At 61.2% G+C, this 24,099-nt stretch overlaps 1 protein-coding gene across 1 annotated transcript in view; it reads left to right on the forward strand.

The window, feature by feature from the left end:
* LOC125342018 (teneurin-2-like) overlaps positions 1-22,286 on the forward strand; it is an 89,103-nt gene extending 66,817 nt beyond the window's left edge. Inside the window, exons 6-10 of the mRNA XM_048334153.1 lie at positions 9,685-9,880; positions 10,693-10,794; positions 16,092-16,286; positions 19,881-20,081; positions 21,751-22,286. Coding sequence (XP_048190110.1) covers positions 9,685-9,880; positions 10,693-10,794; positions 16,092-16,286; positions 19,881-20,081; positions 21,751-22,286 — 1,230 coding nt within the window. The remainder of the gene's footprint in view (positions 1-9,684; positions 9,881-10,692; positions 10,795-16,091; positions 16,287-19,880; positions 20,082-21,750) is intronic.
* The last annotated feature ends 1,813 nt before the right edge of the window (positions 22,287-24,099 follow it).

A 24,099-nucleotide genomic window follows, 5' to 3' on the forward strand; every position in this document is an offset into this window, starting at 1 on the left:
CAGAGATGCAAGCCCGGCCCGACTCCTTCCCGGGGAGACAGGGATGGAGCGACCACTACGGGAGAGAGGCTGTGGAGAGTTGCTTTGTTTGCTTTCCAAAAGTAGATGTAGAATTACCATGGCACTCGGGAGATGTGAGGACAGGATTTTGTTTCTAAAATGCATGCCAGTGTGTGTACAGTATGATTTGCACTTGTCAAAAAAAAAAGAGTAGGGCTGGGGATATGGCCTAGTGGCAAGAGTGCCTGCTCAGATACACGAGGCCCTAGGTTCGATTCCCCAGCACCACATATACAGAAAACGGCCAGAAGTGGCGCTGTGGCTCAAGTGGCAGAGTGCTAGCCTTGAGCAAAAAGAAGCCAGGGACAGTGCTCAGGCCCTGAGTCCAAGCCCCAGGACTGGCCAAAAAAAAAAAACAAAAAAAACAAAAAAAAAAGAGTAAAAACAAGGCAAATGTCCAGCTATCAATAAGTGAGTAAACAGATGTGGCATTTACAATATGATGTTATTCAATCATTTAAAAAAAAAAAAAAGTAGAGTCTAGCCGGGGACAGTGGCTCACGACTGTCGTCCTAGCTGCTCAGGAGCCTGAGATCTGAGGATCGTGGTTCAAAGCCGGCCTGAACAGGAAAGTCAGGGAGACTCTTGTTCCCAAATAACCACCAGAAAACCGGAAGTGGCGCTGTGGCTCAAAGTGGTAGACCGCCAGCCTTGAGCAAAAGAGCTCAGGGGCAGCACCCAGGCCCTGAGTTCAAGTCCTGCAACCAACAAAAAGGAAAAGCAAAAGGCACATGCTGTCGCATACAGGAAGATGGAAAGGATGACACTGAGCTGGGTCTAGAAGCCCGCAGGTGGCACGGTGCCGTGGGTCCGCAGCGTTCGGAGTAGGCGAAGCGGGGTGATGGGGAGCGTGGTGGGCGTTGGGGATTGGGACGGACGGGTCATGGGGGTGAGACTTTGTCGGGGGATGGATGGAAGCGCCCTGAATTCAGAGCACGCCGCTGGAGGCATCGCCGAGCAAGAACTAAGAGCTCTGCACTGTGAGAGCGTGCGACCGCCTCATGGGAAACGACCGAGCGTCCTCCTGGTGACCCGGGGCGGGGGGGGGGGGGGGCCGGGGGCTGACATGGTGCCTTCCATTCGGGGGTCTGCGTTCCTGAAACTTCATGAGGTGACATCCCTCGGAATGGGAGAAGGGCAGCGGCGTTACCCACAATGCAGCGCTGGTCTCCCTGGGGGCCCTGGTGTTCGGTTCTTGGGGTGCTGGTGGGCCGTTGTATGGCGATGACTCCCGGGCTGGGGTGGAGAGTTGAGGTATATTTTAGATGGCGTTATTTCTTCTCTCGTCTCACCTTCCGTTTGCCCTGGTAGATTTTATCACGCAGGCCTTTGGGGGCCAGGCGGGGCGGGGTGGGGGTGGGGGGGACTTAACACCTGCCTCGCCTGGCTTTCCTTTCCAAATAAGAACGGTGCCTCCCCCGGCACTGGTGGTTCGCGCTCGTCGGACTCCCAGCTGCTCAGGAAACGCAGATCAGCCCAAGCAAAGTTGGTGAGACTCCCGGGTGTGGGCTTTACACCCATCAGCCCAGCTCCGCTGGAGGCTGAACTTGGAAACATCGAGCCCAGGCTGGCCTGAGCAAAAAAGCAAGAACCCCCATCTCAGAAATAACCCCAGCACGAAGGGCTAAGGCTATGACTCACGCAGTGGAGCACCTGCCTCGCACATGCAAAGCTCTGAGGTCGGATCCTCAGACTGCCGACAAAAAGGCAATGTGTATTTAGAGACGAGCCACTTGCCGTTTTCCTGCCTCATTGCCCCTCTCAAATCCAGCACAAGCATGAGATATGGCAGGAGAAGTCCCCAGGGGAGGAAAAGTGCCCATATATCCAGTCTCAGCAGACTGCAATGTGCAGGGAAGGTATCCATCTAGAACATTCCGTTTGGAGGAATTGAAGTCTTGGAAAGCACTGGCCAATGCCAGGCGGGCCACCGTCCCCCAGTCTTTAGCTCGCAGTGGACACTGTTGACCGATGGCAGCGCTCGCCCCACGGAGTCCCGGGCACCGATACCACCGGCGCCCCCCAAGGCAGCCAGGACCCATGCACACGTGTGGTCTCTCAAGATGCAACTCCACGCGCGAGCCCATCTCCACGCAAGCCCCCCGGCGACCGTGGCGGGGTGGAGCTGAGAAGACGGCACCGGCCACCTGCTACGGGGGCCCACGTGGGAAGGGTTCGTCTGTGAGCCTCCGTCCATCTCTGCAGGAAGATCTGTGTTGTGCCAGGCCCCGAGTCCTAGAGAGGAGTTCGCGCGGGCCCCCACCGAGCAAAACGTCTCCCCACAAATCCCATCTGCTGTCCCACGAGACGCTCACCCCAGGAAAGGACGCGTCCCCCGGGGGGCTGCGCGGCTCCTGGTCAGTGCCAACAGCGCACTGCAGATGGCTGGCCGGGTCCTCCGCCCCTCGGGCTCCACTGGCTTGGTGGTAGCTGAGGGAAAGACCGACCGGGCTGAGATCTGCCAGCCCGCTGGGGAGGACGTTCCTCTCCACCAGCCCAGCCGGAGCTGTGTTCAGGAAAGCCTTTCTTTCCCCCACCTTGTTCCCAAGCCCTTTTCTTTCCTCCCCTTGACTGCTCTGAGCAGCCCGGCACCAAGGAAAAGCCAGCGGGAGCATTTAAGTCACAGGGACGATGACGTGTGCTTGAGCGGAAAGCGGATGTCGGACAGAACCAGGCCTCGGCCCGTCTCCCCTGCGTCTCTGACACTCAAGATTCCAGGCCCCGGTGACGCTGCCCTTCCTTCCTTTGTCCCCTGCCTGCCTGTCTCCTGCCACGCTGGAGATTGTTCTGGGGCTCGTCTTCTCAAAATAGCCCCTCCCGAGGGCCACGTGGACCTGGGGCTCCCTTCCAGAAGGGAGGAGAGCAGAGCTGGGGGAGGGAGGGGGTGATGGGTGACGGGGCTTGCCTCCCGCTGCCGGCGTCAGAGCGGGGTGTGTTAGGGCACCGGGGAGTCTTAGCAAGGTGCACACAGTCTGAGGTAGGCAGGATGGATGCATTGCGGGAGCTCTGCTTAAGAAAGAAGAGAGGAAGGGAGAGGCCGGTGGCTCTGCATGCCGGGCACTCGCATCCGCACGACGAGCCGCATTCCCAGCTCTCAGCGGGGCTGAGGACCAACTCCCACCTCCTGCCACAGGATCGCTCCTTTCCAGGAGCAGAGCCCTATCAATGAGCACGGTTCTGCGGGGATTGCCAGTCTAGCCAAGGTGACTCACTTGAGCTGGAGAAAGAAAAAGAGATGAGGAAGGGGGAGGGGTGGGATTCTATTGGCTGTGTTGCACGAAATAGCTCTGTGGAAATTTTATAGAGTATCATGCTCCGACCAAGAGCCTACACGGTGTAGAATTCTTGTCCAAGGATATTAAATACAGAAGAGAATCCTTTTTCCACTTGCTTAAATTTCCCAAGGTTCAGGCTCAGTCCCCGCTGACTTCCTTAAACTGGCTTTTGAAAAGATGGAGCAACAATGCGGCACTGAGGAGAAAGTCGCGGAGCTATCGGGAGACTTGTGAATGAACTCGGGCCGCCCAGTAGCCTGGTGACCTTGGCTGTGACCTTCGACCTGTCTTGGCTTTAGTTTCTTTTCTCTAACCTGTGTCACCTGCCTCCAAAGCTTGGATGAAAAAACACTCCCTCAATAAAGCACAGTAGAGAGATATCATAGAAGGGTTGGAAAGTATTCGAAGATTAAGACTGTTTGTGGGAGGAATGGGTGGTAATTAAGGTCACCTTGTTATGCAGAATAAGCCAGACTTAGGAAGACAATGCCAATTTTCTACAGATTTTGAATCTACACTTTTTAAAGTGTGCAAGGAGAAAGGGGAAGAGCAAGAGAGTCGGGGGGAAGGGAGTGGGGACCTGAGAGACAATGGGAGGATGGGTGTGTGTGTGATGGAGAATGCCACTGCTTCATTATAATGAGAGAACGGGCTTGGGGGGGTGGTTCTAGTGATAGAGCAGTTGCCTAGCATGTGCAAAAGCCCCAGAACCATAGAAAGGAACCTATGTGATCCTGTTAAATACGCTGTACGCAATGGGCAATTACATTTAACTCTCTATTTCCTTCTTAGTCAATAACGAAGTGTGTTTCTCAGCACAAAACAGTTTTAGAAACAAAAAGAAAAGAAAGTGAGCCATAATTTGAAGTGGTCCCCCTTGGCTCATTGCTAATATGTGTAGCTAGTGCTAGAATGAAACACATCCATTGCAGTTAAAAATAAATATAAATAAAAATAAAACAACCTGACAAGTCTCAGTAGCTTCAAAGAGCAAAGGCAGCTTCTTGTTATTCTGTATCAGTGGTTCTTCATCAATGGTGATTTTGACAAACCATCATCCTAGCCTAGGAGATATTTGGAAATATTGTTTATTGTCAAGGTGACCATCATTCTTGGACAGAGGTCAGACTGACTGATGGCCAGCCCACAATGCAGAGGTCAGAGTGATTGATGGCCAGCCCACAATGCAGAGGCCGAGTTATGGCTGATGAGGATGCACAGGACAGCCCAACAAAGAAGTCACCAGCCTCAAATGTCCACAGTGCCACTGAGACTGAGAACCCTGCCAGCCTTGTTTGTCCTCAGTGAATGCTGGCTTCGCTCAATGTCAGCTGCTCATTCAAGGACATAGACAATAGGCTCTCACTGTCGGGACCGTAAACGGCTCCCGGGACTGTGGAAGGCTCCCGGGACAGTGGACAGCTCTCAGTACTGTGGACAGCTCCCCAGACCATGGACAGCTCCTGGGACAGTGGACAGTTCTCTGTGCAGTGGACAGTTCTCCATGCAGTGGACAGTTCTTAGTACTGTGGACAGCTCCCAAGACAGTGGACCGCTCTCAGGATGGTGGACAGTTCTCAGTAATATGGACAGCTCCTCAGACAGAGGACAGCTTCTGGGACCATGGATAGCTCCCTGGACAGTAAATGGCTCTCAGTACCGTGGACAGCTCTTAGGACAGTGGACAGTTATCAGTACTGTGGACAGCTCTCAATACTGTGGACAGCTCCCAGGACCGTGGACAGCTCCCGGGACAGTGGCAGCTCTCAGTACTGTGGACAGTTCTCAGTACTGTGGACAGGTCTCAGTACTGTGGACAGGTCTCAGTACTGTGGACAGCTTCTCGAACAGTGGACAGCTCCCGGGACCATGGACAGCTCCAGAGACAGTGGGCAGCTCCCTGGACTGTGGGTAGCGCTCAGTACTGTGGACAGCTCCCAGGACCCTGGGCAGCTCCCAGCAGAGCTTGGATTTTCCACAAGTACTCCATTTGGAAGTCAGACATAAACTTTCAGCCTTTCTCAGCGTAGTCACACAAATCACAGGGTAACTTCACAAAAAGAGGGAGGGGGCAGAAATCCCCACGCACAGCCCCAGTGACCCCCTCTGTGAGATAAGCGGACCCCTGAGCTCCTGGCTGTCCTGGTTTTAAGAATGAGCCCTGATGGCCAGGGGCCGGAGTCTCCTGCTGTAATCACAGCTGTGCAGAGGTTGAGATCCACCAGCACAAAAGCCAGGCGCGGAGTTGTGGCTTGTTCAAGTGGTAGGACACCAAGCACGAGGGGGAAAGGCACCGAGTTCAAACCTGAGGACCAGTGCAACAAGGAAAGCGCACAGAGAGGAGCACGGGAGGAAAGAATAAAAGCTCTGGCGGATCTCACGCGTTGCTGAATTGTGCTGATTGTGTGCACCGTTCATGCCTCCCCCCCCCCAGCAACATGGCTACTCATTGCAGCTGCTGACCTTGGTTAGTTCGCGGAGGACCTGACCCCAACCTCCTACGCACATTTCTAGAGTTCTGTCAGGGATCAATCAGGTCGTGTTTCCGGTGCACCCCCATGGCGGCCCGGGTTGCTTTTCTTTTTGCAACAAAAATCAATGAGGCACCATAGACTCCCAGCCCTGACTCTGCTGCACCTCGTCAGGGATTCGAAATCCAGTGAACTGTGTCCAGTTTGCTGAACCCCGGCTCTAGAAGGAGACGGAAAAAATACTAATCTGCTCGGGCTACGGTGCGGGAGGTGCGGAAGGAAATGGTGGGCGTGCTGTGGGCAGTGGGAGGTGGGCCGGTGAACGGCACGTCTCCCTGACAGCTCCGCGGGGACTGCAGCTGATGCGCCAAGCCACGGAAAACCCTTGGCGAGAACGAGTCGATAATCGGCAAATTAGGCACATGATTAGCCTAAAACAACAAGACGCGGGCACCGCTTGGGAGCCCCGCCGAGACGTCACCTCGCCCGCAGTCCTGGTTAGCAAGTATTAAAGATGCCTCCTTCGTCACTCAGAGCGACGGGGCCCGGAGCCCGTGACCGGCGCGCAGTCCTCGGATGGCGGCCTCCCGAGTGGCGAGGCGGGAGCCCCGGCACCCGGCCCCGGCCACGGTTCCGTGGGGAGAAAAGGAAGCCGAAGGGCTCGGAGCGAGCGGCCCCATCACCGTAGCCGAGGCGTGCGCGTGTGAACTGAGACGCGGGGAGCCGCGCGCGCGTGTCCGCGTGGGCCGGGAGGCAGCGTTCCCTCCGGGCCGGGGTTCTCAACGCGGGTTCCGGGCTGGCGCCGGGCGCGGGGGCGCCTTTGCTCTGAGCCTCGGCCCCGGCCAGGCTCCGCTCCAGGCCCGCTTGTTTCCTCGCGTGGAGACGGCTCTCCAGGTGCAGGAGTCGAGGTGCTCACATTACAAACCAGGATGGAATTCCCCCGTGGGTGACCCGCCGGGGGGGGGGGAGGGCCAGCCTGTGCTACCCCCCCCCCCGGCGGAGCCGCAGCCCTGGGGGCCCCGCGTGGACGCCTCTCCTGCGCATCCCTGTCTGCGTGGAGAGACAGACTCCCGCCCGCCGGCCCTGGCGTGGACCCGGCCATGCACTCACGGACTCCCCCGCACGCCCCCCCCCGGCTCCCGCTCCTCGGGGCTCCCCGGGGCTCCCCGCCCAAGAGAACAACGGGGCCGCAGCTGCCCCTCTGTGGAATCCACGCAGGTGTCCTGCCTCGCTTGTGTGATCTTCAGCGGATGGGTGGATCCGACGCTGCCCCCGGGCGGACTTGGACCGGCTGTGAACTGTGACCGCGGAGCAGTGGCGGCGTGGCCCGCGTCTCCCTCACTCAGCCCCCACTTCACAGACGAGGAACAGGGGCAGGGACACCCCGAACCGCGGCACCGGGGTCCCCGCGCGGTCCCTTGGCCCCAGCCCAGCGTCCACTGGCAGTGAGCAAGCGTCCTTCTGCCTTCACTGACTGCAGACACAGAAACCGCTCGAGGCCGACGCCTGCGGACTGCGGTTCAAAGCCAGCCCGGGTGGGAAGGAAGCCCTGCGATACTCCCACCTCCCAACTCACCAGCCCGGGGCGGAGCTGTGGCTCAAGGGGTCGAGCACCAGCCCTGAGCAAAAGAGCCGTGACAGCGCGCGAGCCCTGAGTTCAGGCCGTGGGAGTGGTGCGCACACACACACACGCACACACGCGCACACACACGCGCGCACACACAAACTCACAGAGCCTCTCCCGGCCTGCCCGCCCGCAGACACGAATCGTCCGCGAGTCCTGCTATCGCTGCCGCTGCCGCCCAACATCTCAAACGCCCCTCCCCCCCGGGCTGTAAGATCTGCCTCTTATTGCCAACGGGCTGCGCTTGAGCGGCACTGGCGCTTTCTGTTCTCTGTGCGTCCCTCGTCTCTGCCAGCTCGGAGCCCGGCTCCGCCACCGGCGTATCCAGCGCCAGCTCTGGGCAGCTACAGGCACCACCGCTGAATAGCGCTCGGTGGAAGGTTTGTCTCAGACGTGGGGGAGCTGTGTGGCTTTGAGGAGGTAACTTGACCTCTCTGAGCTTTCGTTTCCTGTATGTGGAGAATACGCATCCACGCTGGAGACATCGCTCGCTGGGAGAGGGTCTGCCTGGCACTCGTGAGGCTCTGGGCTGATGCCCAACACCCCCCACAAATAGACAGACAGACAGATTGACAGGGGATCAGTAGGTAATAGAGGTAGACTACATAAGGTAATAAGTAGATGATAAGATAGGTAATAGAGCAGAGATGTTGGGTAAGGACCGAGAGTGTAGTCAGGTAGGCTAGATAGAGTGACATATGGATTGTAGATAAAATGGATGACAAGCATGGGATGGAAAGAAGACTAGACAGATCTAATTGATAGATTATAGGGATAGGTCGACAGGTAAGGTTAGATAGGTGGATATATAAATGATAGATATGTGCACACATGATCTATACACACACACATGATCTATAGACACACATGATAAGTGAAGGAGAAATAGGCAGCTAGATACACAAGCAGATAGGTTAGATAGAGGTAGGATAGACAGACACATAGAATAGACAGACAGACAGATAGTGTCTCCGGATAGAGTGTTTTGAATCATTGGAACACCAGTGAGCAGTGATTGGATGCTGGTGGTGGTGGTGGTGGTGGTGGTGGTGGTGGTGGCAATGGTGATTGTGGTGGTGGTGGTGGTGGTGGTGGTGATGGTGGTGGTGATGATGGTGGTGGTGGTGGTGGTGGTGGTGGTGGTGATGGTGATGACGATGATGGTGGTGGTGGTGGTGGCGATGGTGATTGTGGTGGTGATGGTGGTGATGTATTCTGTGTGTGCTCTGTGCGGCTGATGTATTTCATACTGTATGAATCCTCGCAATGGTCCTGAAATATGAGTACTGTTATTTCACCTTTGCGGATGGGGAAACCGAGGCAGGGCCAGGCGCTAGGAGAGTCTGGGCCCACAGCGGCCTATGGGGGACCGGCAAGCCCGTATCCCCAGTTCCTGGGGTGCACGTGCGTTTTGAATGTGAACCACGTAGGGGATTCTGGAGGAGTGAGCGTTGGCCTGGGCTGTGTTTTATGTAACGCTGTTTGGAGATAACCAGCCCACCCCTCAAATAAACCCGAACCAGGGCACCCAGCGCAGAGTGGAAAGACAAGCACGGGGGGCGGGGGAGGGAAGCTTCTGGATTTCAGACCGGCGGATGGAGACTCTGGGGCCGAGAATGGCGAAATGATTAAGGTGGCTACAGGGCTCGGAGCGGTGGCCCTGGCATGGCTGTCACCTTGGGGACGCGTTCGGCCGGCCGGCGGGTGGCCGGGCCTCCTCGGAGGTGTCTCTGGGTCTGCCGCTGGGTGGGGTGCTGGGCGGGGGCCGGGGGCCGGGGTCGGGGGCTGGGTGGGGGGGCCTGGCCGGGGGCCGGGGGCCGGGAGTTGGGTGGGGGGGCTGGCCGGGGGCCGGGGGCCGGGGTCGGGGGCTGGGTGGGGGGGCTGGTCGGGGGCCGGGGGCCGGGGTCGGGGGCTGGGTGGGGGGGGCCTGGCCGGGGGCCGGGGGGGCCGGGAGCTGGGTGGGGGGGCTGGCCGGGGGCCGGGGGCCGGGGTCGGGGGCTGGGTGGGGGGGCTGGTCGGGGGCCGGGGGCCGGGGTCGGGGGCTGGGTGGGGGGGCTGGTCGGGGGCCGGGGGTTGGGGTCGGGGGCTGGGTGGGGGGGCTGGCCGGGGGCCGGGGTCGGGGGCTGGGTGGGGGGGGCTGGCCGGGGGCCGGGGGCCGGGGTCGGGGGCTGGGTGGGGTGCTGGCCCGGGGGCCGGGGGCCGGGGCCGGGGTCCCATGCCCCCCCTCACGCGGCCGCCCCCCTCTCCCCCCCAGTACGACTTCATGGAGCGCCTGGACGGGAAGGAGAAGTGGAGCGTGGTGGAGTCGCCCCGGGAGCGCCGCAGCATCCAGACGCTGGTGCAGAACGAGGCCGTGTTCGTGCAGTACCTGGACGTGGGCCTGTGGCACCTGGCCTTCTACAACGACGGCAAGGACAAGGAGATGGTGTCCTTCAACACGGTGGTCCTAGGTAGGTGTGGGCTCCGCGGGGCCCCAGGGGGCGGGGGCCCCGGGGGCGGGGGCCCCTCCGCAGAGGGCTGGCCGGGCGCGGGGGGCGTCCACGGAGGCCCCACGGCTCACGGGCCCAAGGAGATGCCGGGACCTGGGGCCCCTGCCACCGTCCCTGTGACCCCGTGGTCACGAGGCCCGCAGAGACCCGCAGGCCGCGTCCCGGGACCAGGCAGGCTCTCCGGGCGGAACATGGCCCCGGCACCGAGGGCGGAGAGCGGGGCTGGCGTGCAGCCGCCCTGCGGGCTGACGGGGTGGCGAAGCCCGGGGTGCAGCCGCTTTCCCTGCGTGACCTGAACCCACACGGCTGCGTCTCCGCGCCGGGGGCCGCGAGGACTCCCTGGGTCTCCAACGACAGCCCCGGGGTCGGAGACCGCGTGTCCACGGGCTGTGCGCCGCGTCCCACGGGTCCCGCCAGCCCACAGACCGCCGGACAGGGCGCCGCCCTCCCCACTCCTGGAGGTGTTGAAGGTCGCCCCAAGGTCACGCGCGGCCCAGGGGCGCACCCCGCCTGTAGGAGTTGGTGTCGGGGTTCCCGTGCTCCGGGGCCCGTGCACTCTGACCCCTGTGTCTCTTGGGGTTCCAGCCAAGCACCTGGCCTTCTCCCCGCGGGCGGGTTTGGGGGGCTGCTGACCCCGTCATGCGCCCGCCCTCGGTTCCTTTCTCCGCGTGGACACAGGCCCAGCCGTGGCCGGTGCCCCCCCCGTCCCCCCGTCCCCCCCCCCCGCCCCGCGCCGGCCCCTCCCCGACCCCGAGCTCCTCTCCCTCTTTCAGATTCGGTGCAGGACTGCCCCCGGAACTGCCACGGGAACGGCGAGTGCGTGTCCGGCCTCTGCCACTGCTTCCCAGGATTCCTCGGCGCAGACTGTGCTAAAGGTACTGCCTCGACTTCTCCACTCGGACCCGAGCTTGGGGGGCTGGGCGGGCCCCAGGAGCCCCCCCCCCGGCCCCTGAGGCGGAAGCTCCGTTCACCCCGGCCGGCGACACCCTTCCCGGGGAAGCACTGTTTGTCCTGGCGGAGCGGGTGTTACGTCGTATTATTAATTTATCGGCGCGGCTTCGCAGAGGAAGGCTGGGGTCCGGGGGTTCCTCGGGGAGAACCGTGTGAGAAAGAAAATGACTGTGGGGAGCAGGGAATTGGGGGGGAAGGGGGGCTGCGCACCTCGCCGCCGAGAGCCCTTCAAGGTGACCTTGGAATGGCCCCGGGGGTGGCGGGGGATGGAGAGCAGAGCCCTCGCTCTCTGTGTGGCGCGCTCACACGCACACACGCGCGCACACGCGTGCACACGTATTGCCTATGTCAAGAAGGACACGCATAGACCATCAGGACAGACACACCGCGCCACACTTTGGCCCCGCGTCTGTCCTTCATTCTATTTCGTTTTGTCACTGGAGTCTTCATCGGCACAGCTGGAATTGCACAGAGGGGTTGGGGGGGGGTAATAGTTGCGACGCGCGTGTCCCTTGGGGCTCGGTGCTCCCCGCGCGGGCGCTCTGACCGGATGGGCCCGGCCTCGGCTGCCTCTCCGCGTTCCTTTTGGTGAAACACCCCAAGTCCCGCTCACCCACCAACCCGGCGGCCCCCGGACCGGCCGCGCGGCCCGTACCTGAGCCGGCGAGGCCCGGCCCCCGGGGGGCTGCTGAGCCCCCCCCCCCGTGGCCTGGGCCAGGGCAGACACCCCACCCCTCCATTTCCCCATCTGGGAAAGAGGGGGAAGCTTCAGACACGCTGTCATCCTGGCTACTCAGGAAGCCGAGATCTGAGGATCGCGGTTCGAAGCCAGCCCCGGCGGGAAAAGTCTATGAGACTCTTATCCCCGGGTACCCTCCGAAAGGCCACGCGTGGAGCTGTGGCTCGCGTGGCAGAGCGCCAGCCTTGAGCACCGACACTCAGGGGACAGCGCCCAGGCCCCGGAACCCAGCCCCGAGGTGGGCACACAGAGAGGAAAGAAAGAGAAGATCCGCACCTAGCCGTCGGCGGGCCGGCTTTCCTGGCCCTTTATCTGCAATCCTACTTCACATGCTTACTATGAAGATGCCCCCCCCGGGGCGCGCGCCTGGGCGAAGGGGGGCCGGGTCCGGGGCGGGGGGCAGGCGTTCCTCAGTGGGTCCAGTGAGCTCAATGTTCTGGAGAAAACGGCGGTCACCACGCGGCACCTTCTGACGTGCCCAGCGGGCCCAGGACGCTCTGCCGTCTCCCCGGACCGGCTGGGTCCAGAGCTCATCCCACGCGGGAGAAGCCTCCCGAGGCTGAGCGGTTCCCAGGCACCCGGCCGGCGAAGCCACGGCGGGGGGGGGGGGGGGGACGGAAAGGGAGACGGGCGTGCGAAGGCCCCGCGCCTCCCGCACGCCGCCCCGGCTCCAGCCGGCAGAGTCACCGGGACGGAGCTCCGAGGGCCACGGAAACCCCCCCGCGGTGGCGATCGAGACCCGCGCCCCACACACAGAAAGCCGGCCGTGTCTCCCGGAGAACTTACGCACTGTTCTGTGTAACGAGTGCTGCGGTCAGCCACGCGCGTGTGTGCACGCGCACGCGCACCTGTTCTGAGAGGAGGGCTTCGGTGCCCATCGGGTGGGAACTTTCCTGACTCTGGAAACGGAGGTGTCGCCGGGTCTCCGCAGGTATCATAAACGAATTGAATTAATCATAGGCTTAAAAGTCTCTTGCGATCTTCGTTAACTTCCCTGGGTTTAATTAAAACATCTGTGCGCTTTTAATTTATCGATCCCTCCGTTCGCGTGTCATGTTTTTAACACACGCCAGCATGTTCCGCATCATTTTTTAACCCGATTCCCACTTAACTAAAGCAATTAAACTCACCCCGGATTAATTAAGGCGTCCGCACTTTGCCGCTTCAGTGGGCGCGGCGTCCGCCTCCCCCGCGCGGCTCCAGTGTCAGAACCTGACACCCCGACGAGCTCTTTGTCCTTCTGGAAATCCCTTCTGGAATGGTGTCTGGGCCACATGAGGAGGCTGTGTCTCCTGTGATCGCCTCCGTGTGCGAGGTGAGGTTTGGGGGTGCAGGGGGGGGAGTTCCTGCTGGATACTCCCCTGCCTGAAACCAGCTCTAACGTCCGAGCCCTTGGGGCGGCGAGGGGCCGGGCCGGGCCCGTCAGAATGGCTGGCGTGGGTGTCACCTTCGTGACGGCTCCCCTTCTCCGCGGTGCATCTCCCTCGCTCTTCCTGCCCGCCCCACGCCCGGCACGCACGAAAACAGCCCAGGGAGGAACCCCCGAGGCGCGGCGGCTGGGGGCGTCTCGGGCGGACGCACCGTCCGTAAGAGGCCGGGTCCGTTCCCTGGGCGCTGACTTGCACTTCCAGTCCCAGCGAGGGCGCCCGTCAGAGCCCGGGGTCCCGCAGGGGTCCCCCCCTCACCCCCACCCCCAAGATGACCTCCAGCCCCTGACGCCAGGAGCTCCAGCTCATGCTGATGGCGGCCTGTCCTCTTCCCGCAGCTGGACAGCAGATGGCGCTTTTACTGGCAGCATCGATGTTGCTGGTGGGTGCCTGCCTGTGTGTGTGCTCGTCTGTCTCTGCGTGTGCGTGTGCGCGTGTGCGTGCGCGCGTGCGTGTGAGCCAGAGGTCCTGGTGTGTCTTCATAGTAGGTTTTTATTCTGGAGGACACACCGGAAATCCTTCTTCGTGGCGTTGCCGGCCTCCTACGTTCGCTTGGGGTACCATCTGCCCCCAGGGGTGCGCACACCATCGCCCCGCTGCCCGCTCGCCCGCTCGCCGTCCCCGCCTTCCTGGGTGTCTTTCTTACCTACCTCTTGCCCAGGAAAATAGAAAGGAGCCTTCGGATTTCTGTGTTTGTGTTAATAATTGCACAGTGCGTCCCCAGTCAGGTCTGTCACTCCGAGGGGAGTTTTGGCTTCTGACGTCGGAGCGGGAGAAGGGGCCAACGTCCCCGCCTCCCTCGCGGACCGTCCGCCAGTGGCTGGGCTCCAGCTGGATTTGTAGGGCACCCTGGCCTTGAAAGAGAACGGAGGACGGACGACACCGGGCGGAGAACCGAACGCCTCGGCCCTGGCCGGCCTCCGAGTCCCCAGGGCGCCGTCTCGGCGGATTCCGCCGGGTGGGGTGGGGGGGGGGCTCTTCTTTCTCCCCTCCTTCCACACCCCTCGGGGCCTCCGGCACCCAGGAGGCGGCTCGGCCGCGGGCACACGGTAGGCCGTGTGGGGCCTTTCCCGCCCGCCGACGGCAATCTTAACAACTGACCTGGGGTATCGGGTTCCAGTAGCACGCGCTCCCCGGAGGGGTTTTTTAAATCGTGACTCTCAGGTAATTTCGGGCACCCCTCTCCCGCGAGCCCAGGCCACAAATGAGTGGTGGGGCTGCAGGCGTTTGGGGGTCTATCTTTGTGTCTGAGCCTCTCCAGCAACCCGAGTTTTCTCCGGGTGTGGAAGCCCGCAGTGCTCCCGGGATCTGGGACTGACTTCTCCTGGGGGCGGGGGGGGGGGGGGGGCCTGCCCTGCGGCTGCCCGCCCGCCCGCCTAGGGCCCCGCGTGGGGAGTCCCCGAGGGGGCTTCCCCCGGCCTGATGGGGAAAACAAGCTCCACGCCATGGAGGTGAGTCCGGATCGTGGTGTTTCCTGCCACCCAGCCTGTTCGCTGGCCCGTCGTGAGCGGCGGGGCGGTTTGCTTGTTTTTCTTAAAGCTTCCATGGACTGGGTTGAGCACACCGGGGGTCAGATTTTGAGTGGAAGTTAGAAGGCTTGGCATTCAGTTTCTGTGCGACCGTAGACCTGGAGGGAAGGAGGCGGAGCCATCAAAGACCCCAGAGGTGGTTCTGGCCAATGAGGACCTCAGGCGCGGAGGGGGCGGGACCATCAAAGACGCCAGAGGTGGTTCTGGCCAGTGAGGGCCTCAGGCACGAAGGGGGCGGGACCATCAAAGACGCCAGAGGTGGTTCTGGCCAATGAGGACCTCAGGAGCAAAGGGGGCGGGACCATCAAAGACTCCAGAGGTGGTTCTGGCCAATGAGGGCCTCAGGCACGAAGGGGGCGGGACCATCAAAGACCCCAGAGGTGGTTCTGGCCAGGCCGCTCTGGGGGGGTGGGGGGTCGGGGAGAGAGCGCAGCCGGCAGCTGTGTGCCCCTGGACAAAAATGAATCCCTGGGAGGTGTGCGCCTCTAATTCACCCGCCCCCCCCCTTGGCCCCCGCCAAGGCCTCCCTCGGACGCCCGTCCTTCCCACGCCCGCGGAGGCTCGCGGAGGAGTGGCGGCCCTCGCAAAGGCGGGCCGGCCGCTGTCTGCCCCGGCTGCCTCCTTCTCCCTTTTTGTTTCCCTGAGTAATTTAAAGTAGGTCACATATTAAATTTGATTTCCCAGGCACCTGATTTTGAGTCAAACCCAATCTTCCCCCCTTCTAGACAATTCCATTCCTCCCCAGCACCTGAGAAGTTGAGGGGGAGCGCTTCATTACAAATTTTTTTTTTTCTAAATCCTGATTTTATTTTATCCACTCACCTGGACAGGAATGACTTGCTCCTTCTCCTTTCTACGCGCCCCCTCCCCTGCCTTCGGGGAGCACGGGGGGGCCGGGTAGCGCCCAGCGGCGGTGCGACGAGACTGTGCCCCCCCACCCCGTCCGCGAGCCCCCATCAGGAGATGACCCTCGGGTCAAAAGCGGCCCGGGGAGGTGGTCTGGTCTCGCGTGACGTGGCCGCGGTGCTTGCTGGGTCTGGTTTCGGAGCGCCAGGAGGGGCAGAGTTGGGGACCGGTGTCAGCCCGCAGCCCTTCTGTCAGGGGGGACCGGGGACGCGGCGGACCGCGTCCCCCTGGAGTGCTCCCGCTGCTAGGACTTTGCCTTCCTCCGTCCTCCCCATCTCCCCATCCATCCGCGGGGCCTGCGCCCCTTACCGCCCGATAGGGCAGGAGCTCGCTGTTCTGGGGGCGAGCTCACCCCCCCCCCCGGCTCCCAGGGCCGAGAAGGAGGAGAGGAGGTGGGGGGTGGACCGGGAGGGCCGGGGCGGGAGTGGGGGAGGGTGTCCAGTGGGGCTGCCTTGCTGGTGAGCTCTGTGCGAGTCCCCTGGCGGGCCGGGGCCCCTCATCCACGCAGGGGATGGGGGGGGGCGTCGCCGTGGCTCACGGCGGGGGGGGGGGGGCGTGTCAGGAGTTGCCCCCCCCCCCGGCCCCTCCGGCTGACCCGGTGTCCGCCTCTGGCCTTGCAGCCGCCTGCCCCGTGCTGTGCAGCGGGAACGGCCAGTACTCCAAGGGGACGTGCCAGTGCTACAGCGGCTGGAAGGGCGCCGAGTGCGACGTGCCCCTGCACCAGTGCATCGACCCCGCCTGCGGCGGCCACGGCGCCTGCGTGGACGGCAGCTGCGTGTGCTCCACGGGCTACAAGGGCGAACACTGCGAGGAAGGTGAGCGGGGCCGGGGGGGGGGGCCGGGGGACGGGGGGGCGCCGCCCCCGCGACTCGCCCACAAAGCCCGGGCCCTCCCGGCTGCGGCCCCTCCTCAGTGGAGCACGGGGCGGCCCGCGGAGGGCGCCGGAAACCACCGCCTGCGTCCCCGGCTTCACAGGCATAGGCCTTCCCGCTGCTCCTTGGGCGCTCTCGCGCTCTCTGTCTCCCTCTGTCTCTCTCTGTCTGTCTGTCTGTCTGTCTCTCTGTCTCTGTCTCTCTGTCTCTCTATCTCTCTGTCTCTGTCTCTGTCTCTGTCTCTCTCTCTGTCTCTGTCTCTCTCTGTGTCTCTGCCTCTCTGTTTCTGTCTCTCTATCTCTCTGTCTCTGTCTCTCTCTGTCTCTCTGTCTCTGTCTCTGTCTCTGTCTCTCTATCTCTGTCTCTCTGTCTCTGTCTCTCTCTGTCTGTCTCTCTATCTCTCTGTCTCTGTCTCTGTCTCTCTGTCTCTCTCTCTCTGTCTCTGTCTCTGTCTCTCTGTCTCTCTCTGTCTCTGTCTCTGTCTCTGTCTCTCTGTCTCTCTGTCTCTGTCTCTCTGTCTCTGTCTCTCTGTCTCTCTGTCTCTCTGTCTCTCTCTCTCTTTCTCTCCTGCTTGCTCTGCCGTTGATGGTCTTGCTGCCCTTTTCTCTCTACTCCTCTTCTCCCTCTCACTTCCTCTCCGGTTCTTCTTCTTCCTTCTCTCTCTTGTGTCTTCTCCCCCTCTTTCTTTCTGCTTTATTGAAAGTCCTCTGGGTCGGAAATTCCTAATGCTAACCAGGGTTGGGGGTGGCGGGACAAGAAGTCTTACATCTCCCCCTTCCTCAAAGCTGGATATGGTTGGTGTGCTTATTCTATCTTTTTTGGGGGGGGGGGGCGGAGGTCGATTGTGGGGCTTGAACTCGGGGCCTGGGCGCAGTCCCTGAGCTTCTTTGGCTCGAGTCCAGTCTCTACCACTTGAGCCACAGCGCCACTTCTAGCTTCTTCCCCTGTGATTCACTGGAGATGGGAGTCTGTTCCAGGAGAAGAATTGAGTACAAATAATCTTGGAACCAAGTCCTGTGCCGATCAAGCAAAGAGACTCAGCTGCCTGCACCTCCTCTCGGTGCCTCTTGCTCTGTCTGTCTGTCTGTCTGTCTGCACCTCCTCTCTCTGTGTCTGTCTGCACCTCCTCTCGGTGCCTCTTGGTCTGTCTTTCTGTCTGTCTGCACCTCCTCTCTGTCTGTCCATCTGCCTCTCTCTCTCTCCCCCCCCCCCCCCCCGCACCCCCTCTGTCCGTCTGTCTTTCCAGGCCATCGGGGCCCAGCAGGTGCTTCCTGCCGTGTCAGGAGACCTCCACCTCTGGAGGGAGGTGCGGTACGGGGTGGCTGCTCTCGGCCTCGGGGCGCTCCGCGCTGCTCTCCCCGTGAGATGTCCTGTGCACCCGCGCTGGACAAGGACCCTGACGGAGAACGTCTCCCGGGGGAGACCGAGTGGACCAGCGTGACATTTCTTCTACTTTCTTCCTTCCATAATAGGGGATGGAGAAGAGAATGCTAATTTTTGTGAAAGATCTCTCTCTCTCTCTCTCCCTCTCCCCCCATCATCAATATCGCCATCTTCCCTTTTCCCCCTCCTCCTCTCTCTCCTTTCTTACTTCTCTCTCTCTCTCTCTCTCCTATTACTTTTCATTATTTTATTTCATCTTCTTAAGGAAAGAAGATTACTATGATACATTTTTGAAAGCTCCTAGCTCTTGGCACTTCACCAAGCATTTTAAATGGCTAATTATAGGTTGAGAGCAATTTCTGAGAAAGTAACACACAAGATAATTTTGTGGATAGTTTTGGGGTTTTATTTTATTAGAAATGGGGACAGACTTTTTTTCTTTAAAAAAAAAATGAACTCCAGGATTTCCTTTAGTAAAAGACGATGGACGTGATACTCATAGTTTGGAGATTTCCCCCCCCAAAAAAAAAAATATGAATCCTTTCCAAGAGCAGGAAGTGATCTGCGCCATTTTCTCTGTCTAGTCCGCCCGGATTAGAAATGAAACTGTGTCTTGCTAATGGCACAGGCTCCCAGCCGTCTAGCCTTCTCTCTTCCAGCCCTTTCATCCTGAGCGTCTAATATTCCCTCCCCTCTCCTGGGCAGCACAGAAAGCCCCTCACCGCCCCTTCTGAATGTCTTTCACAGGCTCAACCCTTCCCACTTGGACCGGCATCCAGGCATGGATAGCATGTCTCCAGGGGGGCCAATTTCAAAGCCTCAAAGGGTTTCTTTCATCCAGGGTGCTGTTGCTCGGGACAACCGATTCCGGTCTACAGTGATGGTGGCTGGGTTAGATGACATCAGGAACGTCCCCAGTGGATAATCGTCGGACTCTGCCTTTGGGGGTGGGGTGGGGAATCCTGGGGTTTTTTTCCCCCCACGCCTCAGTTTGCAGCTGATATAGATATAAGCAATATCTTCCCGGGAGCAGCCAACTGGGACTTTTAAGAGACACCTTGGAATACTGGAGGTGACGGCTGTCGCCCCCCGACCCTGAGGAAACCTCGTGAGGTTCCCGTGGTCTCTCATACATCCGAGTTCCTCGAGCCTGATGGCACTGGGGGCCGGGTAGTTTGTTGTGAAGATAATCATGTCGTCTTTACAGATGGTGTATTACCTCTATGTAAATGTCCTCGTGCGTGTGTAAATGAGAAAGGGGCGGTGGGGTGGGAGGGGGAGGGGGAGGGAAGGACAGCCAACCAGCACCGTGAGCCAGGAGGTGACCGCCCCTCAATAGACACAGCGGCCCGGGAGGTCAGAGCTGCTCCAGCGACAGCAGCGTCCGTCCCCGCGCCGGGTGGCGGGCATGCTGCGCTCCCGGTGCTCGAGGCCGCGTCGTCCTTCTCCCCACGCAGGAAAGTCCGCTCCTCGGTTCTTCTTCCGAGTCCCTCGTGGGGCGGTGCCGGCTCTTCCCAGGAGCCTCTGGGGCCGCCTCCCCGCCCCCCCCCACGTGCTCCTCCTCTTTCTCTGCCCGGAGCAGGGGGCGCACACACGTGTGCGCTGGGAGTCACGCCACACGCGTGGGCCTTGCTGGTACGGGCCGGTGGAGGCCGGACGGCTCCCAGGTACAGAGTCCTCGAGTTCGAACCCCCCCGGGCGTCTGCGTGGGATCTCCGCGTCCGACGTCCCCGGCCCCGCTCTGCGCTCGTTCTTCCCCCCCCCGGCTCTGGAGTTTGGAGCGGCGATCTGCGAACGGCCCTGCGCGTCGCCTTTTCCGTCGTCATCCTCTTTAAGTAGTCGTCCCGAGGAGTCACCGTCTCGAATCTTGGCCCGCCTCCGCCCCTCTCCTCGCGCGTCTTCGTTTTGCAGGGTGGGCGTCGGACTCGGGTCTCCGTTCGTCCGCCCCTCTGCCCCGGACCCCGCCCGGGCACCCCGTTTTGCCGAGCGTCGATTCCGGGCCCTCTAGGCAGGTCTGCGGTTCCAGCCGTCTCCCGGGCCGCTCCGAGAACGGCCGGCCGTCGGAAGGCGGCGGGGCCCCCCGGCCCGCCCCCCCCCCCCGGCCCGCCGCCCCCTTCCCCTCAGCGACCGGTTCTCCTTTCTGTTCTGTTCCAGTCGACTGCCTGGACCCCAGCTGCTCCAGCCACGGCGTGTGCCTGGCCGGCGAGTGTCTGTGCAGCCCCGGCTGGGGCGGCCTCAACTGCGAGCTGGCGCGGGTGCAGTGCCCCGACCAGTGCAGCGGCCACGGCACCTACCTGCCCGACACGGGGCTCTGCAGCTGCGACCCCAACTGGATGGGCCCCGACTGCTCCGTCGGTAAGCCCGGACGTTCCGCCTCGCGGTCCCGGCCGGGGGGGGGGGGGGGAGGTGGAGCCCACGGGGGGGGGGGGCCGCGTCGGAGCTGGCGTCCCCCCCCCTTAGCCACAGGGCCTGGGAGCCCGGGAACGCGTCCAGCCCCCCCCCCCCCCGTGGGGTTCCCCGTGTCTCGTGGGGAGAAGAGCTCGTGTTTGCCTTGGAGGTTTGCTAATGGACGCTCCCTCGTGGTGGTCATGCACAGAACCAAATGCAGGGTGGATGAGGCAGAAAAGGGGCTCCCTCCCCCCCGGGGGGGGCGGGGGGGTGGGGTGAGGCCTTGGCTGCGATCCGCACCACTCCGGCGATGGGAAAGTCCCGAAGCCGTGGGGTCCACGGCTTCGTTTCCCCGAAGTTAGAGAGGCGCTGTCTCACGTCCCAAGGGGCCTTAGTAACCGCCGCACCCCACGCAGCCGCCCCCTTCCCGGGGTGGGGGGGGTTGGGGGCTGCTGTCCACCGCCAGAGTGATCAGGAAGGAAGCGATGGGAGGCTTTGGCCTACAGGGGCGAGAAAGGAGGCAAAAGGGAAAGCACAGAGCGGGCTATTTGGGGGCTATCTTCTCAGCCCGCTCGAGTCCGACCTCACCCCTGGTGCTGGACCCCGTCCCAGCCCCGCGGGGGGTGCAGGGGGCCGGGGGGCGATGGGCCCAGACCCCACTTGTGCGGCAGAGGTGCGGCGTGACCCCCAGCGAGTCACGGGCCCTCCCGGGTGTGGCGGGCGGGCCACGCCTCCTCCTCGGTGGGCTGCTGAAAGGGTGAAAGTCTGCCTCGTGCTCGTCCCGGCGTGAGAGGTCTGGAAGGCCGGCCTGGCGTGTCTCTCTGTCTGTCTGTCTCCTCCCCAGACACAAAAGGCTTTGAGCTCCTTTGAGAAAGAGGCCGTGTAAGTGCAGTGTCATGACGGCGGTCGCCATCGCCCCCAAGGTGACAGGAGACGTGGGGCACTGCAGGCAGGGGAGAAGAAGGGGGGTGAAGAAGCAGGGCCCCCCACGGGCTCGGCCAGTCCTGACCCTCGGGGGGGGAAGGGTCCCGGCTGCCGAGGGGGGTCAGGATCCCCCGGAGCTCTTTCCAGGAGGTTCTCTGGAGCTGCCTTCCAGGACGGTCTTAGTCACTGTTCTCCCCTCGTCCAAGCCGCCCAGCAGAAGCGGTGAACAGGGAGGCGTGAGCCCCACCCCACCCCCAGAGTCTAGTTCACACGGCCCACCCAGCGGGCACCAAACCGCTGGCCCCTGAAGCCGTTGTCCGAGGGACAATGCTCTACGCGGAAAACTTTTAAGACGGCCCTGAGCTGCTGGTTCAGGCCTGTAACCCCGGCCGCAGAGAGGAGGCCGGGAGCCGAGGCTCTCAGCCGAAGCCAGCCCGCACCAGGAAGTCCCGCGTGACTCTCATCTCCGGTGAACCACCGGGGAAACCCCAAGTGGAGCTGCGGCTCCATCCGCAGAGAGCCTTGAGCATCAAGACGTTCAGAGACAGCACCCGGGCCCTGAGTTCAAGCCCCGGGAAGAAACGCTCAACACTCGCACCGCGCGCGAGCCCTCGGCAGAGCCGAGCCGTGGGGCCCGGGGCTGGGCCCGGGGCCTCGGTGGCGGGGCGTCCGGCCACTGTGTGTCGAGCTGTAACCCCTGTTTTTCTTCCAGAAGTGTGTTCGGTAGACTGCGGCACGCACGGCGTCTGCATCGGGGGAGCGTGCCGTTGCGAAGAGGGCTGGACGGGCGCGGCGTGCGACCAGCGCGTGTGCCACCCTCGCTGTCTTGAGCACGGGACGTGTAAAGACGGCAAATGTGAATGCCGAGAGGGCTGGAATGGTGAACACTGCACCATTGGTAGGCAAACGACAGCCACCGAAACAGGCACATACTGCTTTATTTTCATAACTCGTAGATCGGTAGTGATGGCCGCGCGCACTGCCACGGGCTGTTCCCGCCGGGACACGCTTGCTCCCCGCGCCTCCCGCTGCTTCTCTAAAATCTCCACCAGGACAGGGGCCGAGGGGAAGCTGGGCTCCTCCTGGAAGAGGCTTCGGCCTTCCTTCCAGGATGCCGGATTGGCGGGGGACGGGGGGCGGGGGAGGGTGCAGAAACAGACCCAGCCAGATCAGAAACCCCATCCAGACTGCTGGCGTCAGGGTGGGAGAAATGAGCACGCATGGGAAACGGTCAGTGCTACAGCTTAGAGCACCTGCTCATTATTATCTCTGGGCTCTGCTAGTCCGCCCTGGTCAAATGCCCGGCTGACTGGAGGGATCCAGCCATCCTTGCCTGCCAGTAGCAGATTCATAGATCTGAGCCTTCTCCTGACGTCTCCTCCTTGGCTTCTGACCCTGCCATTATCAACACCACCAGCGCATGCCTTCTCTTCTGCCCTAGGTCATTTACTGCCTCTTTATATAAGCTTCTTGACCAGGAATTTCTTTCTTGTTGTTTTTTGTTGTTTTTTTAAGTCACGGTCTCTGGTAAGAAGCAATAGTTCTGAAGCCAGCTGTTGTGGTGCCTGCCCGTAATCCCAGCTGGAGGCAGGAGGATCGTGAGATCCAGGTTAGCCTGAACAAAGCAGCCATTTCCCAGACAGCTTCAGCTACACAGTGAGACTCTTGTCTCCAACATCTAGAAGCAATGGTGTTGAATTTTTTGTTGGTTTTGCTTAAGATTCTTGCCACTGTAGTGGCATTCTGATTTGAATGTTCCTAAAGGTCCCTTTGGCAGAGGAGTGAGAATAAATCCTTGGAGATTTCTCATCTCTCTCCAAGAGCTGGGACTGCAGAGTTGCCGGCCTGAGCACCGTTTTCCTCAAGTTTCTGCTCGGGCCACGTGGTTCAGTGCATCCTGGGCTCCAAATCAGGCCACGCGGGCTGGGGATATAGCCTAGTGGCAAGAGTGCCTGCCTCGGATACACGAGGCCCTAGGTTCGATTCCCCAGCACTACATATACAGAAAACGGCCAGAAGCGGCGCTGTAGCTCAAGTGGCAGAGTGCTAGCCTTGAGCGGGAAGAAGCCAGGGACAGTGCTCAGGCCCTGAGTCCAAGGCCCAGGACTGGCCAAAAAAAAAAAAAAAAAAACCAAATCAGGCCACGCTGCCTGCTTTCCAAACAAAATACACTGTGCCCCTAGAAATGATCTCCAGTCCCAGTGACCCTCACCCCCCCCCCACCCAAACCCCCAAACCGTAGCTGGAGACAGAAGGGAGAGGCACCTGCTCAGGGCTGACCGCGGAGATCAGACTCGGTTTCCCATGCTGTTCATTTGGGTGACGCAGCAGAATCTCGAGTGGGCAGACTCTGCATTCCGTTTCCATCCAATTGGGCACCTGAGAAGCAGCATGCCGATCCAGGCCACGGCAAGAGCACTGGGACCCTCTGGGACAGTCTGCTGGCAGTGAATCGTTTTCCGAACTCTCAGTGACGCTCCAGGTCCTGCTCTCCCCCCACCCTACCCCCCACAACCCCACCACCCGCTCTCATCTCCGGCCCCCTGCCAATGCTGAGGCTTAATTCACAGACTTCCAAGGGTGGTGGGTGCACAGGCCCAAGAGCATTGTAGATCCCTCCTTAGCGAAGTCTCTCGATGTTAGAAAGTTATTGTTCCTGCCCTCCCTAGCGATCAACAACCTTGGAACAGAGATGCCTACTTCCCCTCAGTTCAAACCATGTCGCCTCCCCTCCTTTGGCCCTCCCCTCCCCAGGGGAGGTAAGGGGCAAGGCGTGTGTGCCAAAATGAGGCCTGGTTTTCCCCTTACTTACATCCTGTCTTAATAGATTAAGGCAGGAGTTGGCCAACCAGGGTTTCAACCTTGCGGCCTGCTTTTCTATTTCTTTGAACACTGGTTAGATAGCCACCAAAAGGCACTTCCTGACAGGTGGCAATTCTGTGGAATGTAAACACTAGTTTCCATGGGTAGAGGAGGGCATCACTCACTCATTCACTGGTGTTTTGCCAGCCTTCGCAGTGTCCTGGCACTGAGCAGCCGCAGTCAAGGCTGGAGGGCCTGC

The sequence above is a fragment of the Perognathus longimembris genome, chromosome 25 (genome assembly GCF_023159225.1).
Source record: "Perognathus longimembris pacificus isolate PPM17 chromosome 25, ASM2315922v1, whole genome shotgun sequence".
NCBI classification, from domain to species: domain Eukaryota; kingdom Metazoa; phylum Chordata; class Mammalia; order Rodentia; family Heteromyidae; genus Perognathus; species Perognathus longimembris.